Source organism: Melospiza georgiana, chromosome 6 (assembly GCF_028018845.1).
Source record: "Melospiza georgiana isolate bMelGeo1 chromosome 6, bMelGeo1.pri, whole genome shotgun sequence".
Taxonomy (NCBI): Eukaryota; Metazoa; Chordata; class Aves; order Passeriformes; family Passerellidae; genus Melospiza; species Melospiza georgiana.
In genome coordinates this window covers 26,636,897-26,657,629 of record NC_080435.1, presented here as the reverse complement: position 1 = coordinate 26,657,629, position 20,733 = coordinate 26,636,897, and the positions used below count along the sequence as shown (strand labels likewise).

The window sequence follows — 20,733 nt, the reverse complement described above, 5'->3', positions numbered from 1 at the left end:
AAGTAACATCTCTGAAAGCTTCTTGTCCCTGAATTCTGGATTCCTTACAACCCAGAGGAAGAATCCTCCAAGTCTGAGAGGTTTTGTGGGGTGTGAGTGGGGGAGAGGGGGAATTACAGCAGACAGTAAGACACACACAGTTTTGCCCCAGTGCTTGGATCCCTTGCACTGGAAGCTTGGCTCTGTTCTGGCTCTTCAACTCGAGCACTTGCTCATTCATCTCCTGGGTCTCTGGGCACCTCTGGGCAACTGGAGATCACCAGGCAGCTGAGCTCCTTCAGGTAGCTACACATCTTGATCATTTCTCACTCCTGCACCTTTTCTCATACCTAGATGCTCACAAGAAAGAATTGTTTCTAATATTCAGTGTTGTTATTTGCTTCCCAGTTCTGCTCAAGAATATCACTTAACGATCAGCACCTCGTTTTGCTAAGCTCCACAAAAACGGAGCACTTGCCTGACAAAGCTCTCAATAAAACCCCAACTAAATCCCAAACTTTTAATGCACAACACAGCTGATAAGCATGAGTAAAACACCTCCTTTCACAATTACAGGAGTTCATTCACTGCCTTTCCTATCAAAACCCCTACTATTTTAGATATTTTTCTTCCTCTTGTAGAGGGGCAGCTCTACAAAACCCCGTGCTAACATGAAGTAACATTAACAGCAAGGGACTCGCAGGTTCCTGTCTCAGTACTTGATTTTATCATAATAGAGCTCAAAGGTCTAAGATGAGGGGCTTTCACGTCCAACATGTTTCAAACCCACAGGGCAAGAGCTCCTGTGCCAAAGAAGCCTCTGACCTTTACAAGATAAATAACTTGAACCCATTAAGTTACATAATGCAAAACAGAAATATACTTAAAAACTGCTTTAAGTTTTTCAATGAGAGGATTTCTGTGTTTAATTCAAGGAGCAAAAATTTAAGAAAAAACAAATAAACCACAACAAAGCCAGAAATATAGCATTTCCACAGCTCACTTAAAAGATGAAAATAAAACCACTGATGATGTTTACAGAAATTACCATTTTGAAGCCTTTTTTTTGAAGCATTAATATACTATAGGAATAGAAACACTACCAACATATCCTAATTCTAAAAGCTGCCACTTACCTATGAGAAAGCAGAGGAAGCTGACAAGTTACACACTTTGAACATGAAAAGCGAGATGAGATCATTCAACTTTATCAAATCCTCAGTAGCCTCCAGTACAATGGGTTTCAAAAATTACCCCAAACTCCAAAACTTCAGGGATACAAACCAAAACCTATCCTCAGTACTACAATTTTCCACAAGAGGACACTAACATAATAAGAAAAACAGTTGTGCAGAAATGTACAGCTACGAAACAGCATCGTTCATTAGCCAAGTAGAATGTTTTGCACGTACAAACTATTTTGCAGTGAAGTAGACATCAACTACTTTCCCTCTAAGTGTGCGTTTTAGTCATTCTAGTATTTTGGCTTTTAGCGTGTTTTAGGTGGCACAAAAAAACAGATATAGTTCAGCTTGTTGTGGACAAAACCCAACAATTAAGCAATGCCACAGAAACAGCCTTGCACTCCGTTTGAAAACGAGCTATCAACATTGGATTTACAGCGAGCACATGCTGAACTCCATCGCATGACTTCAAGGAACAAGTTCTGGGCACCAGTACGGGCTCGGATGCCAGCGGGAGCGGGCTGTGCTTACGCGTCCCCTCCAGCTGGCACCAGCACCGTAACGGGGCGAGGGAATCGCACGGAGAGAGCCTCCGGTGTCCGCCAGAGGCGGCCGGGGAGCTGCGAGGGCACGGAGCTCGTGTGGCGGGGCCTGGCGCTCCGAGCGCGCCCATGGCCGGGTGCCGACGAGCTCCGAGACTGCCCCGAGCCCCGCTCCCTGAGCGCCCCCGGCCAGCCCCGCTCCCTGAGCGCCCCCGGCCAGCCCCGAGCCCCGCTCCCTGAGCGCCCCCGGCCGGCCCCGAGCCCCGCTCCCTGAGCGCCCCCGGCCATGTGCCGACGAGCCCCGAGCCGCAGCTGGGGCAGTGGCCCCGGCGCGCTCCCTGCCCGCTTGCCTCCCACCGCTGCATTTGCGCGGCCTCAATCAGCTTGGAAAATAGCTCTGAGATCATCCATGCCACCCCATGAGCGAACACCCCCGCGGCACGTGCAGTCTTTCCCTAAATAAGTCCGCAGACGGCGCCCACTCCATTTATTGCCTCCCTGCTCCCCCGCAGGCCCCCCGGCGCTCCCCAGAGCAGGATAACGTGACGGAGTTATCCCGGCGCTACGAATAACCCGTGCGCGGGGCAGCTCTGGCCCGGCCGCCCATGGAGGTTCCGCGTTGCGGCTCCGACACCGCCCCTCGTGCTCGGTGAACACCGCGCGGCTCGGCCGGGCCGGGCAGCGGCAGCAGGGCCGGGCAGCGGCAGCAGCAGCAGGGCCGGGAGCGGGACCCGCCGCGGCCGGGCCGAGGGCGATGAGCGCGGCGGAACGCAGCGAGCCCGGGGTGGGGCGGCTCTCGCGAGACCCGCGCCGGCGGCCATTTTGCCATGGATTGGCGGCGGGGCGGGGCCGCGGCGCTGCCCGCGGGAGCGGAGGAGGTGGAAGCGGAGGAAGAGGAGGAGGAGGTGGAAGAGGAAGAAGAAGAAGAGGAGCAGGAGGAGGAGAAGAAGGGGGAGGATGAGCCGCGGCCGTCCCCCCGCCTCCCGCTGCTGCTGACGACGGCGCTCGGTTCAGCCTGCTGCGGGCTCCGCGCCGCGCCGCCGGCCATGGTGCCCAGCGAGGAGAACCAGCTCGTCCCCAAGGAGGTGAGGCGGGAGATGGAGGCGGCGGCGGCGGACAGGAGGCCCGGGGCACCGGCGCCGCCCGAGGAGAGAGTGGAGGAGGCCCGGCCCGGCCTGGCCTGGCCTGGCTCGGCTCCGCTCCGCTCCCTCGGTGCGCGGCCCGGCGGGCGCGGGCCTGTCTTTGTGCGGGCCCGGGGGTGATGGTGGAGCGCGGGTGAAGGGGCTGGCCAGGGCAGGAGGAGGAGGCTGGAGCTGAGCCCGGGCTGCGCAGGGCGCCGGGCGGCCCGAGGGCTGCACCTGTCCGTGCCGCGGCATGCGGGGAGCCCGGCCTGCGCGGCGGGGCCCGGCCGGGCCGCTCCGGTGTCACGGGGCTGGGAGGCAGCGCGGCCGCTCCTGCCGGCCCGCGGGGCTGCGGCCGAGGGGCAGAGCGGGGAGCCGGGAACCGGGCGGGTCTCGGCCGAGGGGCCGGGGCCGGGAGCGGGGCGGGACGGGCGGCAGTGCCCGCGGTGTTTGCCGGGGGAAACGGGTCGAACAGCGGCTTGTTCGCTCTGCTCTGGGCCCCTCATCTCTCCCCTGCTGTAGGGAGAAGGGGAAAGGCTTGTTTTTGGCCATAGGCTGGAGATAAGAGCCCGAGAGAAAGAGGAAGGCGAAGCCTCTGTCCTGCAGCGATAGGCGAATGACACGTGTCAAGTTGGAGCGATACCGTGCACAGGAAGGAGTTCAAGTGATGGCATAAAATGTTTGGAAACAGCTGCTGGTAGGGTAGTATCAGCATAAACTTTGTTTCCTGAGCAGGTACACGTTTTGCCAACTTTTCTGACAGTTTCGCAGTTCTGATAAATTACTCAAAGCCTTCCCGGAGTTTTCGTCGAACGTCAGTGTTTGTTACATCTACCTGTCCCGTCATGTGTCCTTACGGGAAGCTTTGTCAGGCAAGGGCTCCGTTTTTGTGGAGCTTAGCAAAATGAGGTGCTGATCCTTAAATGGTATTCTCGAGTAGAACTGGGAAGCAAATAACAACACTGAATATTAGAAACAATTTTTCGTGCATGTAAACACAGGGCATATGTAGGAAAAAGGTAACTTTACCTCGTATCCTTACTTTAAATACTAAGGTATAAAAGACTATATTTTGTCTTTTACACAAAAGTGAAATCTTGAGAAACTTTAAAAGAGATGGAATGTAGTAGCTAATATACTTGAATATTGACTTCTAACAAAAATCTTCACAAATATAAAACTAGGCCAGAAGACAGAGTAGCTGATAGACTTAAAGATTTAATTTTAAAATCAAAGAAACAGATAAGGGATAGTGGCAGGAGAAACATTGTGGCAGCAGCTGTAGAGAAGTGGAATAGACAAGATATTAATAAAAGCAGCTAGCCAAGGCTGTGTCTTTAGTTATATGTATTAATAGTATCCCCCTTGGCTTTAGAGTTGTATTCAGAATATGCTTATGATTCAGCTGTGTATTTTTAACTGACTCATTGGAGGAGCCTTTTGAATGTACTTTTATCTGTAGGGGGGGAAGTATGGGGAAAGGAAGACGAATCTATGTGATTATAGCTATGGGTATCTTAAACAAACAGTGTGAAATCTATAAACTTTGTACATTGATAATGCTAACGGGAGGAGTTGTTTTTTCTCAGCAAGTTTTGTCAAGTTCTTTGTTGTGTCTCTAAATGAAACTGAACAGAATATTAGTGAAATCAAATTGAGAAAGAAAAGAGATGAACTACTTGTGTTAAGTCCATCTGGTTATATCTATATATGTGTTGTAACAGAAGTTTATCTTCAACTTTTCCAGTGTTTTTCAGTATAACCTCATTTTTTTAGTGATAGGGAATTTTAACATGCTACACTGCAGCATTCACATTAAGTCCTTCTGAGATTCATTAATAGTCCCATTGCAGAGCACACTGAGCTATGAGTAAACAGAATTCCCCAAGTCTCTGAGTTTTCAACAGCCTGCTCCTAAATATTCCTGTAATGCCCCTAGGAGCAGTTGGAGGCAGAGCAGATTGTTGGGAGTTTCAGCTGTGCCCCCCAGGGATGGATAGAGGAGCACAGTTGATGTTTTGTCCCTTCCTGGTGGGCTGGCTGGTGTCACTGTGCAGCTTCAGAGATTTCAGCTGGGTGCTGAACCAGCCTCTGCTGAAGATGAGCACACAGCCAGAGTTGCCTTGGCATTCCAGTGTGCAGGAATGAGAAGAAATGTAATGAGTTTGCTTTAGGCTGGTTTAGGGAATGACTAATCATCCAAAGCAGTGGATGGGAAAAGATGGGAAAAGGATTTTGGTTCTTGTCTACAAGTTAGTGATGCCTTGGTAGATAAGTGGTGGGAGGTGTCTCTAACTCTGCCAGTCTGCATGTGGTGGAGGGGAAGGATGAGTATTAAGTTGATTATGAGTCTTCAATTTGTGTTTTTATCCATATTTTTGTATATTAACAGGAGCTCAGGCTGCTGTTTGCAAAGTAGAATTGCTAGGATGTTTTCATTAGGTTTTGTGAGTAGTACTATGTTTTCATGGATACAGAGTCCATACAAAGGTTCATCTTTTATTAGTCTGTTATGAAAGGTTTTCTTTTGGACATTGCATAGCTTTGCCTGCGTCTCTGAAGTCCGAGTAATCAGGGCCTTGTCATTTTCTCTTGCTCATAACTTTGAGACAAAATTCTTTTTCCTTTGGAGGAGATGTATGAAAGCAGGTTCTAATAGATCAGTGTTTGGATTTCTTTTTGCATAAAGGTTTTTGGCTGGGCTATGCAGGTACTTGGTGAGTTCCCTCTTGCATCCCTACTGCTGCCTAGTGCTTTCCCTGCTGTTCCTGCAATGGTGTGACCAGTAATTCCCTGTGAGAATCCCTGTTCTCTGCTTCTGGGGCTCAGTGTAAACTGCTCCCTGTTCCTTTCCCTTCCTTCCTTTTCCTCATCCTCAGTTACTTTGCTTTCTTCGTCTAAAAGGTGAAAAGACTCAATTCAGTTTCCTTTTATATCCAATAAAAAGAAGTCACTGAATAAAAAGTGTTCATTGCTGCACCCTGGTAGCAAAATTTGAGCATATTCTATAAAATTTGCTGTATTAATAGGTGTGGATTTTTACCCAGGAACCCTGGGAAGGGAGGGTGAATAGTATGAGTTAGATAAATATGAAAATAAGAAAATGCTGCTATCAGATGGGAGAACATTTCTATGGCTCTCAGTGTTTCTTACAGGAAAAGTTGACTTGAAACTTATTTTGGGAAAATCTACCTCAAATAGAAAATAATAAAATACTCTTGCCAACACAGTTGGTGAGAAAGATGCCTATGTGTGTTTACTGGTAATGTAAGTGAACTTTACAAAGACTTATCTTGAAAATCAAGATGTATGAGAACTTAGTGAGTATTGGTCATAATATGAGAAGTGTGTTCTGCTATGAGATTTTTGAAGTGTTTGTCCTACTGATTAAATAAATGCTGTGCAGATGCTTTTTCAACATGTTGTAGCATGAACTATCTAAAGTACACCTGTCAGAATGAATAAATAAATACATATAAATATATAAATATATACTTGCTGCCATTAAATTGACCAAGGTGGTGTGAGTTCTCTCAGCTCACTAATGGGAGTCTTTTCATCCCCGCACTAATGAGTCCATTTTAATCATCTGCACTGAACAAATCAAATGTGTCTCTTGATGGGTATCGTTCTGACTTCCTCATTATACGAGCAGGAATCTGATTAAGATATTTTGCAATTCTCTTTAGTAAAGGGATGCTGTTCTTTTCAGTGCTGATGACATCCTTGTTTTTTCTTTCCATGTATCAAAAGATTCTACAAGTGGTTACAGCTTGCATAATTTATCCTGCTTTCCTTCTCGTGTGCTCCATTACAAAACGTAAAGGAATGGTTGTGACAAGTAGAGAAACTGTCTAATTCATTGACTGAGAATCAATTTTGGAAATCAAATTTAGGAAACAAACAGAAAATTCACAGGGAAGTTCACCAAATAATTTGTTCCTTGCAAACAGACACTTTCTGAATGATGTTCATGTAGATATTGAGTTTGGTGAATAAAGCTTGGAGTAGAATTCCAGAGCGTTCCTGCTTTTTTCCAGCCATGGGGCTTCGCAGTGAGCGTTCACTTTCCCTTGCTATCAGCTGGGTGTTTAATCTGAGCATGGAAGGATGATCAGGACAGTGAAGTATCAGCACCTCTCAATCATCTGATGAAATGTTCTTGCCTGAGAGGTAGCAGTGCCTGATGGGCAGCCCTTGGTACTGCAGCCTCAGACTGGAAATGCTGCTGGTGGAAGTTACTACCCTGGAGAATAATCTGACAACTAAATAACTGAATCCTTCTTTTTTTCCCTGCAGTGAGACGTTCTGAACATCATCACAAACAATAAATGCTATTTTATGTCATTACCGTTTTGTGCGTCACTGCTGATTTAAAATTTCACATTCAAAAGCATCAGTAGTGAAAATATTTTTTTGGTGCCATTTTCTGTTCTTTTTAAAGCCTGTGGATACAATCAAGGCAGCCTTGCATTATAGTTTTAAAATGTTAGTTGTACAATCACATAGTGATTAAAATTATTGTTGTGCTGCCTCTTTTTCTGACAGAATGTAGTGATATCAATATAAGATTAAAACTTGTGGTGATTTACTGAAATAAGTTAGTACCTTGAATTTGTGCTACCTTTGAATCACGTTTCAGTCTTGTCAGAATTAAATGGGAGTGGGGGAAATGTTTTGTTCTAAACCTTCCCCCACCAGTACATTACAACTGGTACTGCAATGCACTATATTATGTACAAATATTCATATATATTCATAAATGTTCATAAATATTCCCAGCTTCATTTTTTGTTGTGTTTGAAAATATGTTGAGTTTTACCTAAGAGAATAAAGGTGAAAGCTACGTTTGTAGAAAATGGAGTGATTGAGTTACATGTACATATTCAGGTTTTTTATCCAGTTTGAAAAAGTTTTTCTAAATTCCTTTTTGAACATTTAAAGCTGCTCTTTTACACTTTACCCTTTAAGATTTAATGTGGCATACCTTTGGCTGGGCTGCCATTTATAATCTTGTTATTTTCTTGTCTTGACTGAAATATTCACAAAACAATGTCACTAGTTACTAAAGAACTGATAATTTAAGTCACAGAATTTTTTTTGTGGAGCTCTGATAAAATAACAATGAACTTGACCACAGTTTTAGGCACTGTGACATGCTGGGATTTTTATTTTCTTTGGTTTTTGCAATGCTTGGCATGTAGTCAGCTTGCACTGAGCAAATGCTCTTGCACAGCATTGGCAGATGAAATAATTTCTAAAAAGGATGTTGTGCATGTTCTAAAAATACTGAGGGGTGAAATTGGTACAGATCATTTGATTCAATATAATTGTTGAGATTGTAATCACAGGGGTGCTTTAGGTGCTTCTGAAAAATGGCAACAGATTATTTTTAGATTGGCATTTCTGTGAATAGCTTAGAGCTGGTATCGTGCTGCAGTTCAGGTGTAGCTTCTCAATAAGCACATGTGATGAAAGCTGCCTCAGTAACACGAGCAAGTGTGCCTGGATTCCTGAGCATTGGTGAATGCTCTGGTTTTGGAGCTTCATGAAAAATATGTTTGATATAGCATGAAAGTTTGCCCAGTAAAATAATGTCTGAACATATAAACAGCATTTTCTGAAGAAGTTTGGCAGTGTTCTACAGGAGCTGAAGGAATGGAAGGCAGCCATGCTCACTCATTGGGTTGAGATCAACAACAGTGAAGGAAAAGAAAAAAATAGCAGATGCAGAAACTCTTATTTAGTACCTTTTATTTTATTCATCAGTTTATATATGGAAAAATTGTCTAAGTCCTTTCTCACATGCACATTGTGATCCCTGTTCCTTCTGTGGGGACGTTGCCCCAGAGTTGTGTGCTCTCCCTGCAGCCCTTGGTGGCAGTGGCAGCAGGCAGAGTTTATGGTGCTTCCACTCTGGGCTGGATCCTTTGTTCTGTGCAGAGTTCCCAGGGAGCTGCACAAAGAATGCCTGCTCACATACCTTGCTGTTCAGTTTCCATCTTTCCTTCCCCAACAGAAGCTGGACAGCTGAAAATTAGAGAGCCGTTAAAGAATTAAAAACTTTGCCTGCAGTCATGTTTAATGTCTGAACTGGATTTTAATTTTTTACCATACATGTCTGTTGGTGATTTTGTAGGGAAGTAAACTTTCATTTCAAAATTCTCCATGAAGCGAAAGCTCTTCTGAGTACTTATGCTAATATTGCATTTGTAATTCAATCCAGCAGAAAGTTCTTCAGAATAGGAGCAGCAAAGGAAAACATTTCCATAAAATTCATACTTGAAGAAATGAAGGGCAAGTTCATCCACTACTTCTGCAACTCTCAGTAGGAGACAAATATTATAAGTATTGAGCAATATATAAAAGTGTAGTAAGTGTCTTGGGCATTCTCATATCCCCATTTTTAGCTTTTTTGGGTTTTGTTTTTTAAGGAAAACCAAGGAGCATGCTGATTAGGAAGGTGGAGAGAAGTTACAAGCAAAGGAAGTTCTATAAAAATGAGGCTGTTTCAGATCTGAGTGTAAAGGTTACACTGTAATAAATGTTGAGAGTCTGGCAGATAGATTGTGAATGTAGAGAACTTCATTGACATTTAATTCTCACAATTATTTTAGTGTGGTTACAAAACCCTTTGCAAGTTCAACTTGGGTCAGAGGAAAGAAAATAGGATCAGCTGAAATTAAAACTTTTAAGAGTAAGAGAGTGAAATACAATGTCTAGTGGTTAAGAGATTGCTGTAGATATATAAACTATTCTTTGTTACTCCTGAAGAAAACTTTGTTTGTTCTTGTGTGATCTGCAGGTATGACCAGGAAATATTTGCACACTTTTTTTATTGACAGCTGCTTTGTTTGACTTTTTTTAGGGGAAGTAATTTATCTTGAATCACCTTAATTTACTATATTTAAAAGACCATAAGGAGATAAGTGTAAGAAGACTGGTTCTTCAGGATGTCCTTAGTAAGACATATTTAAAATCTTGCTTTAAATATGAAAAATGCATTCTGTAAAACTGAAAAGTGGATCTTTTGGTCTTTAGTTCAGCTCTCCCAAGGCATGTGTCCCCTTACACTATATTTTTTTCTATAGTCTGGATTTTGCCTGAAGTCTCCCCAGGTATAATGAAGAATTCAGAGATGAGGACAAAGTATGTTGTTGAGGTACTCACAAACCTGATACTTCAAAATCAGTCAGATTCAAGATTAAATTATTGTATCTAAAGGTTGTTCAGATTTTTTTTTTTTTTTTGCTTCAGGAAACATTCCAACATACAATACATCAAGTTAACAGCTCAAAATTGCTCTATTTAAGACATTCTGGGATCTGTGTTTTAAGAAGTGTGTTCAATTTGCCACAAGTGTGCTGTTAAATACATCTTTAAGTGTTTTGGTTCAGGCGTTGTAACAGGATTCTAAGTGCACTGTTCTCTCATTAAAGACTGGGCTGTGGCAAAGCACCTGTGTTGAGTAACAAACCCCTCAGTGCTCTGACAGGATTAGTTTAGAACCTGTGTTTCAAAAAGAAGGTGCTGCTTTCCTCTGAAATAAAGCCCAACGTGAGTGTGAGAGCACCTGCTCAATGCCTCCTTCATGATGAGAACCTTTATCACCCTGTGTTCCCCTCCCCTGGTTGTACCAGGGAAGTTGGCCTCTGAAAGAGCTTCCTTGGGCTTGGAAACAACCATGGAGCATGAGTAGCTCTGCTGGGGTGGAAGGGGTGGTGGGTTGTAGGAGTCTGTGGTTCAAAAGCACAGGGTAGAAGGAGGGGGAATGGTACCCCAGTTCTCACTGACTCTTCTCCCCTTATTTGCTGTCTATTGGAAAGATCTTTGATCTTTGCATTTTCTGCAGGAAGCAGTGCTATCAGCGTATATCCAGTGTGGCATTTAATGGATTGGACCTCTTGAAATAGGTGGGAAAATTCCTAAATTATGGTTGTGGGTTCTCAAGGAGCTGATTTGATAGTATTTGGTCATTGCTGAGAGAGAAAGGAACATTCGGACACTGACAATGGTTCAGCTGAACAGAAGCTTGTTTCAACTGTGATTATACTTCAGAAGTAAAGTTACACATCAGACTACTTGTGTGTCATTGAAGGTCCCACATTTCACTTATCCTTGTAACTGCTGGAAATGTGCATCCAGTCATTTACAGCACCTGGAATGTGCACCCCAGAGTTTGCCTAGCACTGGCAGTAGTCACTCATGTGCACTTCATGTGGGAGTCTGAAGTTGCTGAAGCTACATTAGGTTTAAGAATTGCTGTCTTTGGCTTAATCATCCAAGTAATTCTGTGAATGTGAGCTTGATGTCTGCTGCTTCCTACTGATCTCTTTGTCTTTCCTCTGTACTGCAGTGATTTGTGAGAATTATTTATGGGGTGTGGACATGCAGAGTCTTCTCTAGTGGTGATCCTTTCAAGTCTCAGTAGGCCACTAAGTTTACTTGGCAGTAAAACTTCACACATCTATTAGTTCAGCTCTTGACCTGGAATTTGGAAATATTGGGTAGAATCTGTATGAAGTTTGACCTTAGCTTTAGGTTTTGCTTTCAGTCTCTAAAGTAATATAGTAGGAGTGCTAGTAAAACATCTATATTGTATTTGAATATCTGTATATAGGCCTTGCCCTGATAAGCCCCGGTTGTTCTAGATGGGCTGCAGCTGTACCTAATGAAGATACCTGGGATAAAAGGGGGTGGGCTTGGCCAGGTAGGGAGAGCCTGGAGGGAGCCCTGACTAAGGAGCAGCAACAACACTGCTGTGAAGAGCTGTGTGTGAGAAAACCACCCAGAAGGTATAGGACTCAAAAAATATGATAACAACAATATGAATGCAACAAAGTAATTTTATAAAAATGAAGCTGGAGTTAAAATAGTGAAACGCTGCTATAGAATTTTAATTAACTCAGTGATTCAAGGCTGAAAAATAGCAAGCCACTTCTATATGCAGTGTTAAAACCACTGCAGTTGTACATTTGAATATTGTTGTGACAGATCTAGTAACACTCTATTTTTATTGTTCCTTTATTTTCAACAAATACAGAACCTATATGGTCTAAGCAAACGTCTGTCTTGCAGATGGCACTAATAACAATGCTGCCTTTGTATATACAGAAATACACCAACAACATGCTTTATGCTCTGCAACTTGCAGGTGCAGATCTTTCATGGAAGAAAGATGAAATATATTTTTGAAAGGTACATGGGGTATGAATTCTTGTGTAGCATGGCCCTCTAGAATGTCCACCCAGGTCAGACTTGTGTGTTGATTGCATGTTCCTATTGTAAATTGTCTTTTTTAAGTCTGGTCTAATAGTCAGAAATCTTATTCATTCAGGTTTATCATCATCACCTTTCTAGAAATGGAGCAGTGTTAAGGGCCATAGAATGGTGTGGGTTGGGAAGGACCTTTAATATCATCTAGCTCCACTCTCTTGCCATGGGCAGGAACACCTTCCACTAGAGTTGGTCACTCAGGGCCCCATCCTATAGTAGGAGTCCTAGTAAAATATGTGTATTGTGTAAGTGGCTTTGCCCCAATCCTAGTTGTTCTTGATGGGCTCCAGCTGTGATGTCCTTAATTGGGCAGCAGCTGTGGCTAGTGAAGATACCTGGGATGAAAGGGGGTGGGCTGGCTGGTCAGGGAGAGCCTTGGAGGAGCCCTGATGAAGAAGCAGGAGGAACACTGCTGTGAAGAGCTGTGTGTGAGAAAACCACCCAGAAGGTATGGGGCTCTAGAAACATGATAACAACACCATCCAGACTGGCTGTGAATGCTTCCAGGGATGGGGCATTCCACAACTTCCCTGGGTAAACTGTGCCAGTGCCTCACCACCCTCATGTAAATGATTTCTTCCACATATCCAGTCTAAATTTGCCCTTTCAATGTGAACCCATGACTCCTTGTCTTACCACTACAGTTCCTGATGAACAGTTGCTCTCTGGTTTCCATGTATGCCCTTCAGATGCTGCTGTTATGAGGTCTTTGTGCAACTTTCTCTTCTCCAGGCTGAACAGCCCCAGCTCTGGCAGCCTGTCTTTGTAGGCAAGGCACCTGAGTCCTCTTATCAACTTCATGTCCTGCTCTGGACTTGCTTCAACAGCTCCATGTCCTCCTTATGCTGTGGGCACCAGGAATGTCCCCAGCACTTGGGGTGGGGGCTCAGGAGGGCAGAGTGGAGGAGGATCCCCTCCCCTGACCTGCTGGTCACTCTCCATTTGATGCAGCCCAGGATACTTTTGGCTTTCTGGGCTGCTGGCTCACGGCAAGTTTTTCATCAGCCATCACCCCCAAGTCCTTCTCCTCAGGGCTGTTCTCAGTCACTTCTCTGCACAGCCTCTAGGTGTGTTTGGCACAGTCCCAACTCAGGTGTAGGACCTTGCACTTTGCTTTGTTGAAATTCATCAGGGTCACACAGCCCCCCTCTCAAGCTGTCAGTGTCTCTCAGGATGGCATTTTTCCATCCAACATGTTGACAGCACCACCCAGCTTATTGTCATCAGCAGACTTGCTGAGAATGCTCTCCATCCCACAGGATTCCCAGCCTCAGCAAGATGAAGTGACTTGGGATCAAAGTGTCAGCGTTTCAATATTTTTTTAAAATTACAATTAACACTTGAAATTACAATTTCAAATATTTGTTGACCAAAATATTAGCCTGAGAAGACTGATGTGCTAAAATAATAGTGGGATGATTTTGTGAATTATAGCTTTAATTAACAGTCTGCAGTTAATTTGCCCTTTAAGTCCCTATGCAGTTGAGGGTCTGCAGCTTGTTTTCCTAATCCACTGGTGTACTATGTCACACTTTGGCAAAGTAGCAGCATGGAACTTTGAGCATGGAGCTTTGAGGACTTCTCCCAAGCACTGGATAGATGTGCTTGCTACCTGAGCAGTTGCTCTTATGAGGAAAAGGCAGTAAGGTGTTCCTGCATTTGCTGTGAATAGTGTGTATGTTCATTTGAAAGCCTTGAACTGTGTAATTAATTGCCTGTTGATTTTGTGAGGTGTAATAAGAAATTGGCTTGGTGCATTCCGGAATAACTTTTATGAGGGTAAAAAGTTCTATAGAAGACCTTTGATCTCTTAATTGTACCTTAAATATGTTTCCATGCTGAGAGGAGCTTTTTTGTAAAATGTAGAATTGCACTAGTGGTTATTATAAAGTTTATTTGGAGTGTGAGTGAACACTTTAATTGAAAAGTAGAGAATGAATTGAAAAAGTAGAGAATTTGAGAGATGGACACATCCTTGTGATTTGAGCGAGGCCAGGTGCTGTGTCCTGCACTTGGGTCACAACCCCATGCTTTGCTGCAGGCTTTGGGGAGCCTGGCTGGAAAAGGACCTGGGGGTGCTGATTGCCAGCAGCTGAAGTGCCCAGGTGGGCAGTGCCACCCTGGCCTGTATCAGCAGTAGTGTCCCCAGCAGGCCAGGGCAGTGGCTGTCCCCTGTGCTGGGCACTGCTGAGGCCAGGCCTCGAGTGCTGTGTCCAGCTCTGGGCCCCTCAGTTCTGGAAGGACATTGAGGGGCTGCAGTGGAGCTGGGAGGGTCTGCAGGGTAAAAGCCCTGTGAGAAGCAGTTGAGGGAGCTGGGGATGTTCAGCCTGGAGCAAAGGAGGCTCAGAGGTGACTTTGTCACTCTCTGGAAGTGCCTGACAGGAGGGTGGAGCCAGGTGGGGGTCGACCTTTCCTCCCAGGCAACCAGGGACGGGATGAGAGGACACAGCCTCAAGCTGCATCAGGGCAGGGTCAGGTTGGACATCAGCAGGAATTGCTCCACAGAAAGGATTGTCCAGCATTGGAAGGGGCTGCCCAGGGAGGTGGTGGAGTCCCCATCCCTGGAGGTGGTGATGAAACAACTGGATGTGGCACTTGGTGCCATGGTCTAGGTGACACGGTAATAGTCAGTTAAAGGTTGGACTCAGTGATCCTGGAAGTCTTTTCCAAACTAAATGCTTTTGTGATTCTGTGACTTGTGATTTGTCTTGTCTAAGAAGCTCTCAGTTATTTCTAAAATTTCTGAACATCATATAAACAGTATAATTTATAAATCTGATTTGTTTGATCTTTTACATGGAATTTGTTTAGTGAAGTAGCTCTTGAAAATCTTCCAGCAGACCTTAAGTGAAAAAACAAGAGCTGATAACCCAGCACAGGAATGTTTTTATAAAATAAGCAACCTGTAGATAGTTCTGTGCAGGTGATAGCTGGAGCCTGTCCTCCCCTTCCACCCTCTGCTGTGTGCAGCAAGTCAAATAGCACACTACAAAATTACACATGCCCCTGTGTGTACCAGACTTGGATTGCTTGTCTCTGGAGAGAACAAATTCAAGCTGAAGTCAGGGGTCTTTGGAGTCCCTGATTAGGAGGAAAATTTTTTGTCTTAATTAAGTCCTTGACACAGGGCAATGCATTTGATAACAATGATAAAATTACAAATCAGCGGTTTCAGATTGGTGGCTCTGGGACTCCATTAACCTTTGTGTCATTTTAACAAAATGTATATGGCTTTTGATTAAGAGCAGGTAAAACCAGTAGGCAGCAAAACATTTAAATTGTGTCATGTAAATCTGAAATCTCTCAAATCTGAAATTACAGACTGGTGTGTAAAGGAAACTGCTAGACACAGTCTTGTCATATTAAGACTTCCAAACTGGATCTTCAGTTCAGTTTGTGAAGAAAAAAACGATGCTTTATGTGTCATCCTGCTGGGAAATTAAATGCAGTGGTCTAATTTGGGCTAATTTTGTAGGTCATTTGGTGGGGCAAACAGGGCATGTCAGTAAAGATTTGTCAGGGCTTTTTGTTTTGGTAATCTTTACCAAGGGCACAGTTGAAGGAATTTGGAGAAAATCAGTGATGTTATGAGCGTCTTCATTCTCACTTCCCTGTTTTTCCTTTCTGGAGAAATACAAAGTGCACCGCTTGAGATTCAGAAACTGGTTAATTTGATGTTTAGTCAGAAAACAATTGTGTGCAGTCAGTGTTTGTTGTTGAATTTTTGATGATCCATCAGAGATACCAAGGCAAGATTTCTTTAAGAGTAGTAGAAATAAAATCAATAACTTCATCTCTTTACTACCTTCGACTGCATACTTAAAAATGGGCTCATAATAATAAACCTTCCCTACAGGAAATAATTTAGGCAGGAAAGAATAGTTTCATATGAAACTGGACAGCTTCATAATTTATGAATACATTAATAAACTGAACTACAGGGTTATATGCTAATCCTACCCTTGAATCATTTGAGGTAAAATATTTACCTCTGTCTGTGGCATATTTTAAAGATAATCAAGGAACGTGTTAATATGAATTTGTATCTTGAATTGTTATTTACATTTTCTTATCCATTCACTTCTTTCTTTAGGAGATGTAGTCTGTGTATTACAACTTAACTGACATTGTAACATTGCTCCTATGATAATTTAAATATTAAAATAGGCTATTCCTTCTTGAGTTACTCTGTGATTGGTATTTCCAAACTCAGTAATGATTTTTTTAATAGTATAAGATAAAAGTCAATTTACACCTTTCAGTTATTATGACTTGTTAATTTTGTTTTTATATACTGTAGGATATGTTTTGGAGTTGCAGACAGAGTATCTTTGCTGAAATGAAGAAGAAGTTTGCACAGGTAGACAGATGAAATCAGCTTTATAAAGTGATAACCAAGAAATATAGCAGCAGCATGATGCTGTAGCTTCTATTTATTTTAACATGAGCATGAGCTATTGACACTAAACTCTGTGCATGTTCTTGAATACAAAGATGATGTACATATGCAATTCAGTCTAAGTGGTAGCTTCAAACTGAGTATGTGTTGTTATGCTTTTACACTGGTGTGTGAGGCTTTGGCTGTCTCTGCGTTTAAAAAAGTAATTGTTTTGCTCTCAAAATATATCAGATTATGTAATGGTTTCAATTAATTTCTGTGTCCCTGTTGTGGATTTGGCTTGCTAACAGCCTGTCAGAGTAGCTGAGGCATCTATCACTCACCAGTCTTGCTTTTCACACTATTTCTGTAAAGTAAAGTAGCCGCACAGGTGTTGCATTGTTGTCTCCTAGTTCAGCTGGTGTGTGTGAATGCTTTAGGTGAGTAGAGTTGAGCTGAGGTTATTTTTGCTTTATCTGTTTACTCCTAACAACTTGAAGTGGTGACAGTGTGAATGAATGACAGCTTAATACCCTTTGCTATACTGACGGTGAGTTAGAGCAGTTCAGTCTGTCAGAATTACATCTGTGAAGAAGAAAGAGAGGATTTGTGTGACGTGCTACATCCAGCAACCCAACCAGCAAATCTTCTGTAATCGTCTACAATTTGTTCCCTTAATGTTATTTCCATCCCTCAGATACTGTGTGCCTAATTATTTTCTGTAGCAACTCTAATGCAAGTCACAACTGATTCACCATGCAGGGTAGCAGGGAGAGTGGGAGTGGGAGGAGTTCCCTTCCCAGGGAGCTCCTGCAGGGAGGAGGGGAGTCAGTGCTGGTTATGTAAAGGCAGGAGCACAAGGAATTGAGTGTCCAGTGGAGAACTGCTCATGACATGTTTATTCACAGTTACATCGAGTTACAGCATCAGTACAAAATCAGCGTGGGGATAATTAAATCCAAAGTACCTTCTGGTTTCTGAGATGAGCCTGTGTGAATAGTAGTAAATACCTCTTAACCCCCCTGCAGAGTTCTGTAGAGAAGTGTGGGCTCCCACCCACAGCAAACCTTCACCATTGCTGAGGCACCTGCATGTAAGTATGTGTTGATCTTCCAAGTTTGTTGGGTCTTAGCTGCTGCTCACCTTCTCAAAAAAAACCAAAGACCACTGAACAAGCTTTACCTTCTCTTCCTAACCACACAGTGAATGAGAGAACTTGCTTTTTCAGCAAAAAAGAAAAAAAAAAAAACACCAACAAAATAAAAAAGATGCTGTGCTGGGAAATTTCAAGGGAGTAGCCCAGGAGAAGAAATCACTGGTGAAATTTAATTTTAGTCTACTTAAGTACAGCACTATGTGTCCCTGTGGGTGCAATAGATGAAAGTGAGAATATACTATGTCAAAATTACTTTGACTTCCAAACTCTGTTTTCTTCTTAATGTGTGGTTAATGTTTCAGGAATAGTTTTCTGTGTCTTCTTGGAAAGTAGTTCATAAATGTAAAATTCTCCCACAAAGATGAAATATATGAAGTGTTACAGATTTGCTGCAAATAACACTTTGAATCTTTTTGAGCATGCAGTTAATGAAGACTTCCACACAGGATATTTCATTTAATAAACCTAAAGAAATGGGACTCCAAAGTCTTTAAAAACAATCCCAATCAAAAGCAAACTAATGTCATTCAGATTGGATCGAGGGTGGTTTTATTTGCCTTCCTCTAACAACTTTTTTGTGATGCTGATAGGAATAGATGCTGCAGTCAGCTAACATTTTATTCTATCCCTGTGTGAGCACTGCCAGCAGATCTTGCAATCCCCTGGAATGAAGGCATCAGCTGGAATGTCCGTGTTCCTTTTCCATGGGTTTGGTGATGTAAGAGCTCTCAAAAGGGGCTGTACCACTTTGGTGGTGCTCATCTGTGTTGAGAGGCTGAGTGTGTAGAAACACAGGAGATTCTGAAGACGTTCAAATCTGCTTTGCAGTTCTCTATTCTCTAGAAGCTGCCTGTGATGTTTGGCTGAGAGTTTGGGCATGAATGTAATTATTGCCATTTGTTGTTCTTGTCCACTGAGAATGGTGATAGCACCACATGTGATTTTTTTGCCTTTTTGGGTGCTGTGGCCTTTATCCATGTTCTGAGATTTGGGCACTTTGACAATGCATTACTAATGCTTCTGTGTGTGACAGCTTGAAAAGGCTGAGTACCTGAAGGACTAATTCCTTTTACTTACCTGATCCTTTCCTATGAGATGTGTATTTAAATATCAGTTATTCTTGTTCTACAGTTTTGGATAATTAAGATAATTAATTGATTGTGCTTAGATTTTTGACTTGCTCGGTTTTCAGTGTTGGCAAAATGCTGTTTTTCTTGACTTACTGGGTCCAGAAACTTTTATTATTATTCCATTACCACTTTCATTCAGGATCATTATTGTTCTGATTTCAGATACATTGAAGTTTCTATTTAAACTCCCTTTACTTTGTTCAGTAGCCATTTGTCAGTGTTGATTTTCTTACTTTGTTCAGGCAGAAGAATATCTCCTGCAACTCAGACAGTTGAGGAGTTAGTAGGAAGTTGGTGGCTTGATTATGAAACTTTTTGTTTAGTGGTCAGCTTCCAAGGTTGCTTGGAAGCTTGCAAATTTTCTGGGTTGCATTCCTGAAAGTCACAAAAGGTATATTCTGCCTCAGCAGGATGAAGTGATGACTTGGAAGTCTGTTCCTGATTTTGAAGGAGTCTCCTATGCGCTTGCTAGCTGGAGTTCTGTGTGGAACCTGAGCGGTTTCTCTGTCCCCACACCAGAACAAATTCCTTCTTGTTCTATAAAAATGAAGCTTGTCTTTATAGATTTTTCAAAACTGGAAGGTTCTTCATTTTCTCATGCTCACTTCAGAAAATAAAGTCCAGTTTTAGGAACCTTAGTTTTTAAAAGTACACTACATTTTATTGGTGAAGTCTCGTTTTGATTTTTCAGTTAAGCTCCTAAATGTTCCTGCTGTTGCTCCTGACTTGTTGTGTGCTGTGATTGCAGGCAGAATGTGCTGCTGAGGAGCCCAGGGTGCTGTGTATAATCCAGGACACCACCAACTCGAGGACGGTGAACGAGCGCGTCACCCTGAACCTGCCCGCCTCCACCCCGCTGCGGCGCCTCTTCGCAGACGTGGCTGCCAAAGTGGGCTACGAGAACGGCTCCTTTGATCTGGTGTGGGGCAACGGAGACACTGCCACTGCCACGGTAGGGACTGAGCCTGCTGCTCCTCTGGGCTCCAAGCACTTCACAGTGCAGCAAACCTCCTTCTCTGTGCTGGTGAATTCCTGTGATGTTTGGTTACAGCACAGCAAACCACCTCCTTCTCTGGTGCTAGTGAATTCTGTAATGTTTGGTTACAGCACAGCAAACCTCCTTCTCTGGTGCTAGTGAATTCTGTAATGTTTGGTTACAGCACAGCAAACCTCCTTCTCTGTGCTAGTGAATTCCTGTAATACTTGGTTACAGTGCAGAAAGCCTCCTTCTCTGTGCTAGTGAATTCCTGTAATGTTTTCCTGCTGTGTTGATTTGGCTGAATTTTAGTCTCAAAGCGTGCTCTTTAATGATATATCTGTTTAATCATTAAACAAAAAGTAATGTGATCATTCAGATGTATTATTAGGTTTTGTTATCAGTATGTATTTTTAATAATAGTACCGTGATAAATAGTCTCAATTTCCTCTAGTCTTGTTTGAGAAATGCTTTCTTCTCAGCAGCAGCATGTTGTGTAGCAAGTCCTGATGTTTCTTAGACCTATTTGAATATATTACATTAAAAAAATTATTTATATCACTCCTATGCTTTATTGTAAATCAGTGTTGATTTTAGTTAATATTATTTCTATAGATGCATCTAGAAAACTTTCTATGTTAAGAAATAGACATTAGTTTGTTTCAGGTCAGGTTTATGCCTGCTGAAAGTAATTAATTGCTTCCTCTTTTAAAGAAAAGTGTCTGCATGCTATAGAGTTCACTGGATAATGTGATGTTTACAAGAAACTTACAGACTGGCTCCTGAATAGATTAACCAGCTGTTAACATTAGCTAACTGCATTAGACTGTAATGTTTCCTAAACTGTTTGCAAGTTATTTCAGTACTGATGATGTGTTTTGTTTACTGGATAATTATTTATTTTCATGTGGTCTTACTGTGTCAGCAACCACATCAAGCAATGTACTTGGATGGAATCTGTTAATTGCATATAGATCTGTTTCTAAAAAAT

The 20,733-nt window shown here is 42.9% G+C and overlaps 1 protein-coding gene across 1 annotated transcript; it reads left to right on the top strand.

Moving 5' to 3' along the window:
• The first annotated feature begins 2,555 nt into the window (after positions 1-2,555).
• LOC131084948 (ubiquitin carboxyl-terminal hydrolase 47-like) lies at positions 2,556-19,901 on the top strand. Its single transcript, XM_058026705.1, has 2 exons — positions 2,556-2,790; positions 19,515-19,901. Exons 1-2 carry the CDS (start codon positions 2,752-2,754, stop codon positions 19,899-19,901), a joined length of 426 nt encoding a protein of 141 aa, XP_057882688.1. The 5' UTR covers positions 2,556-2,751.
• The last annotated feature ends 832 nt before the right edge of the window (positions 19,902-20,733 follow it).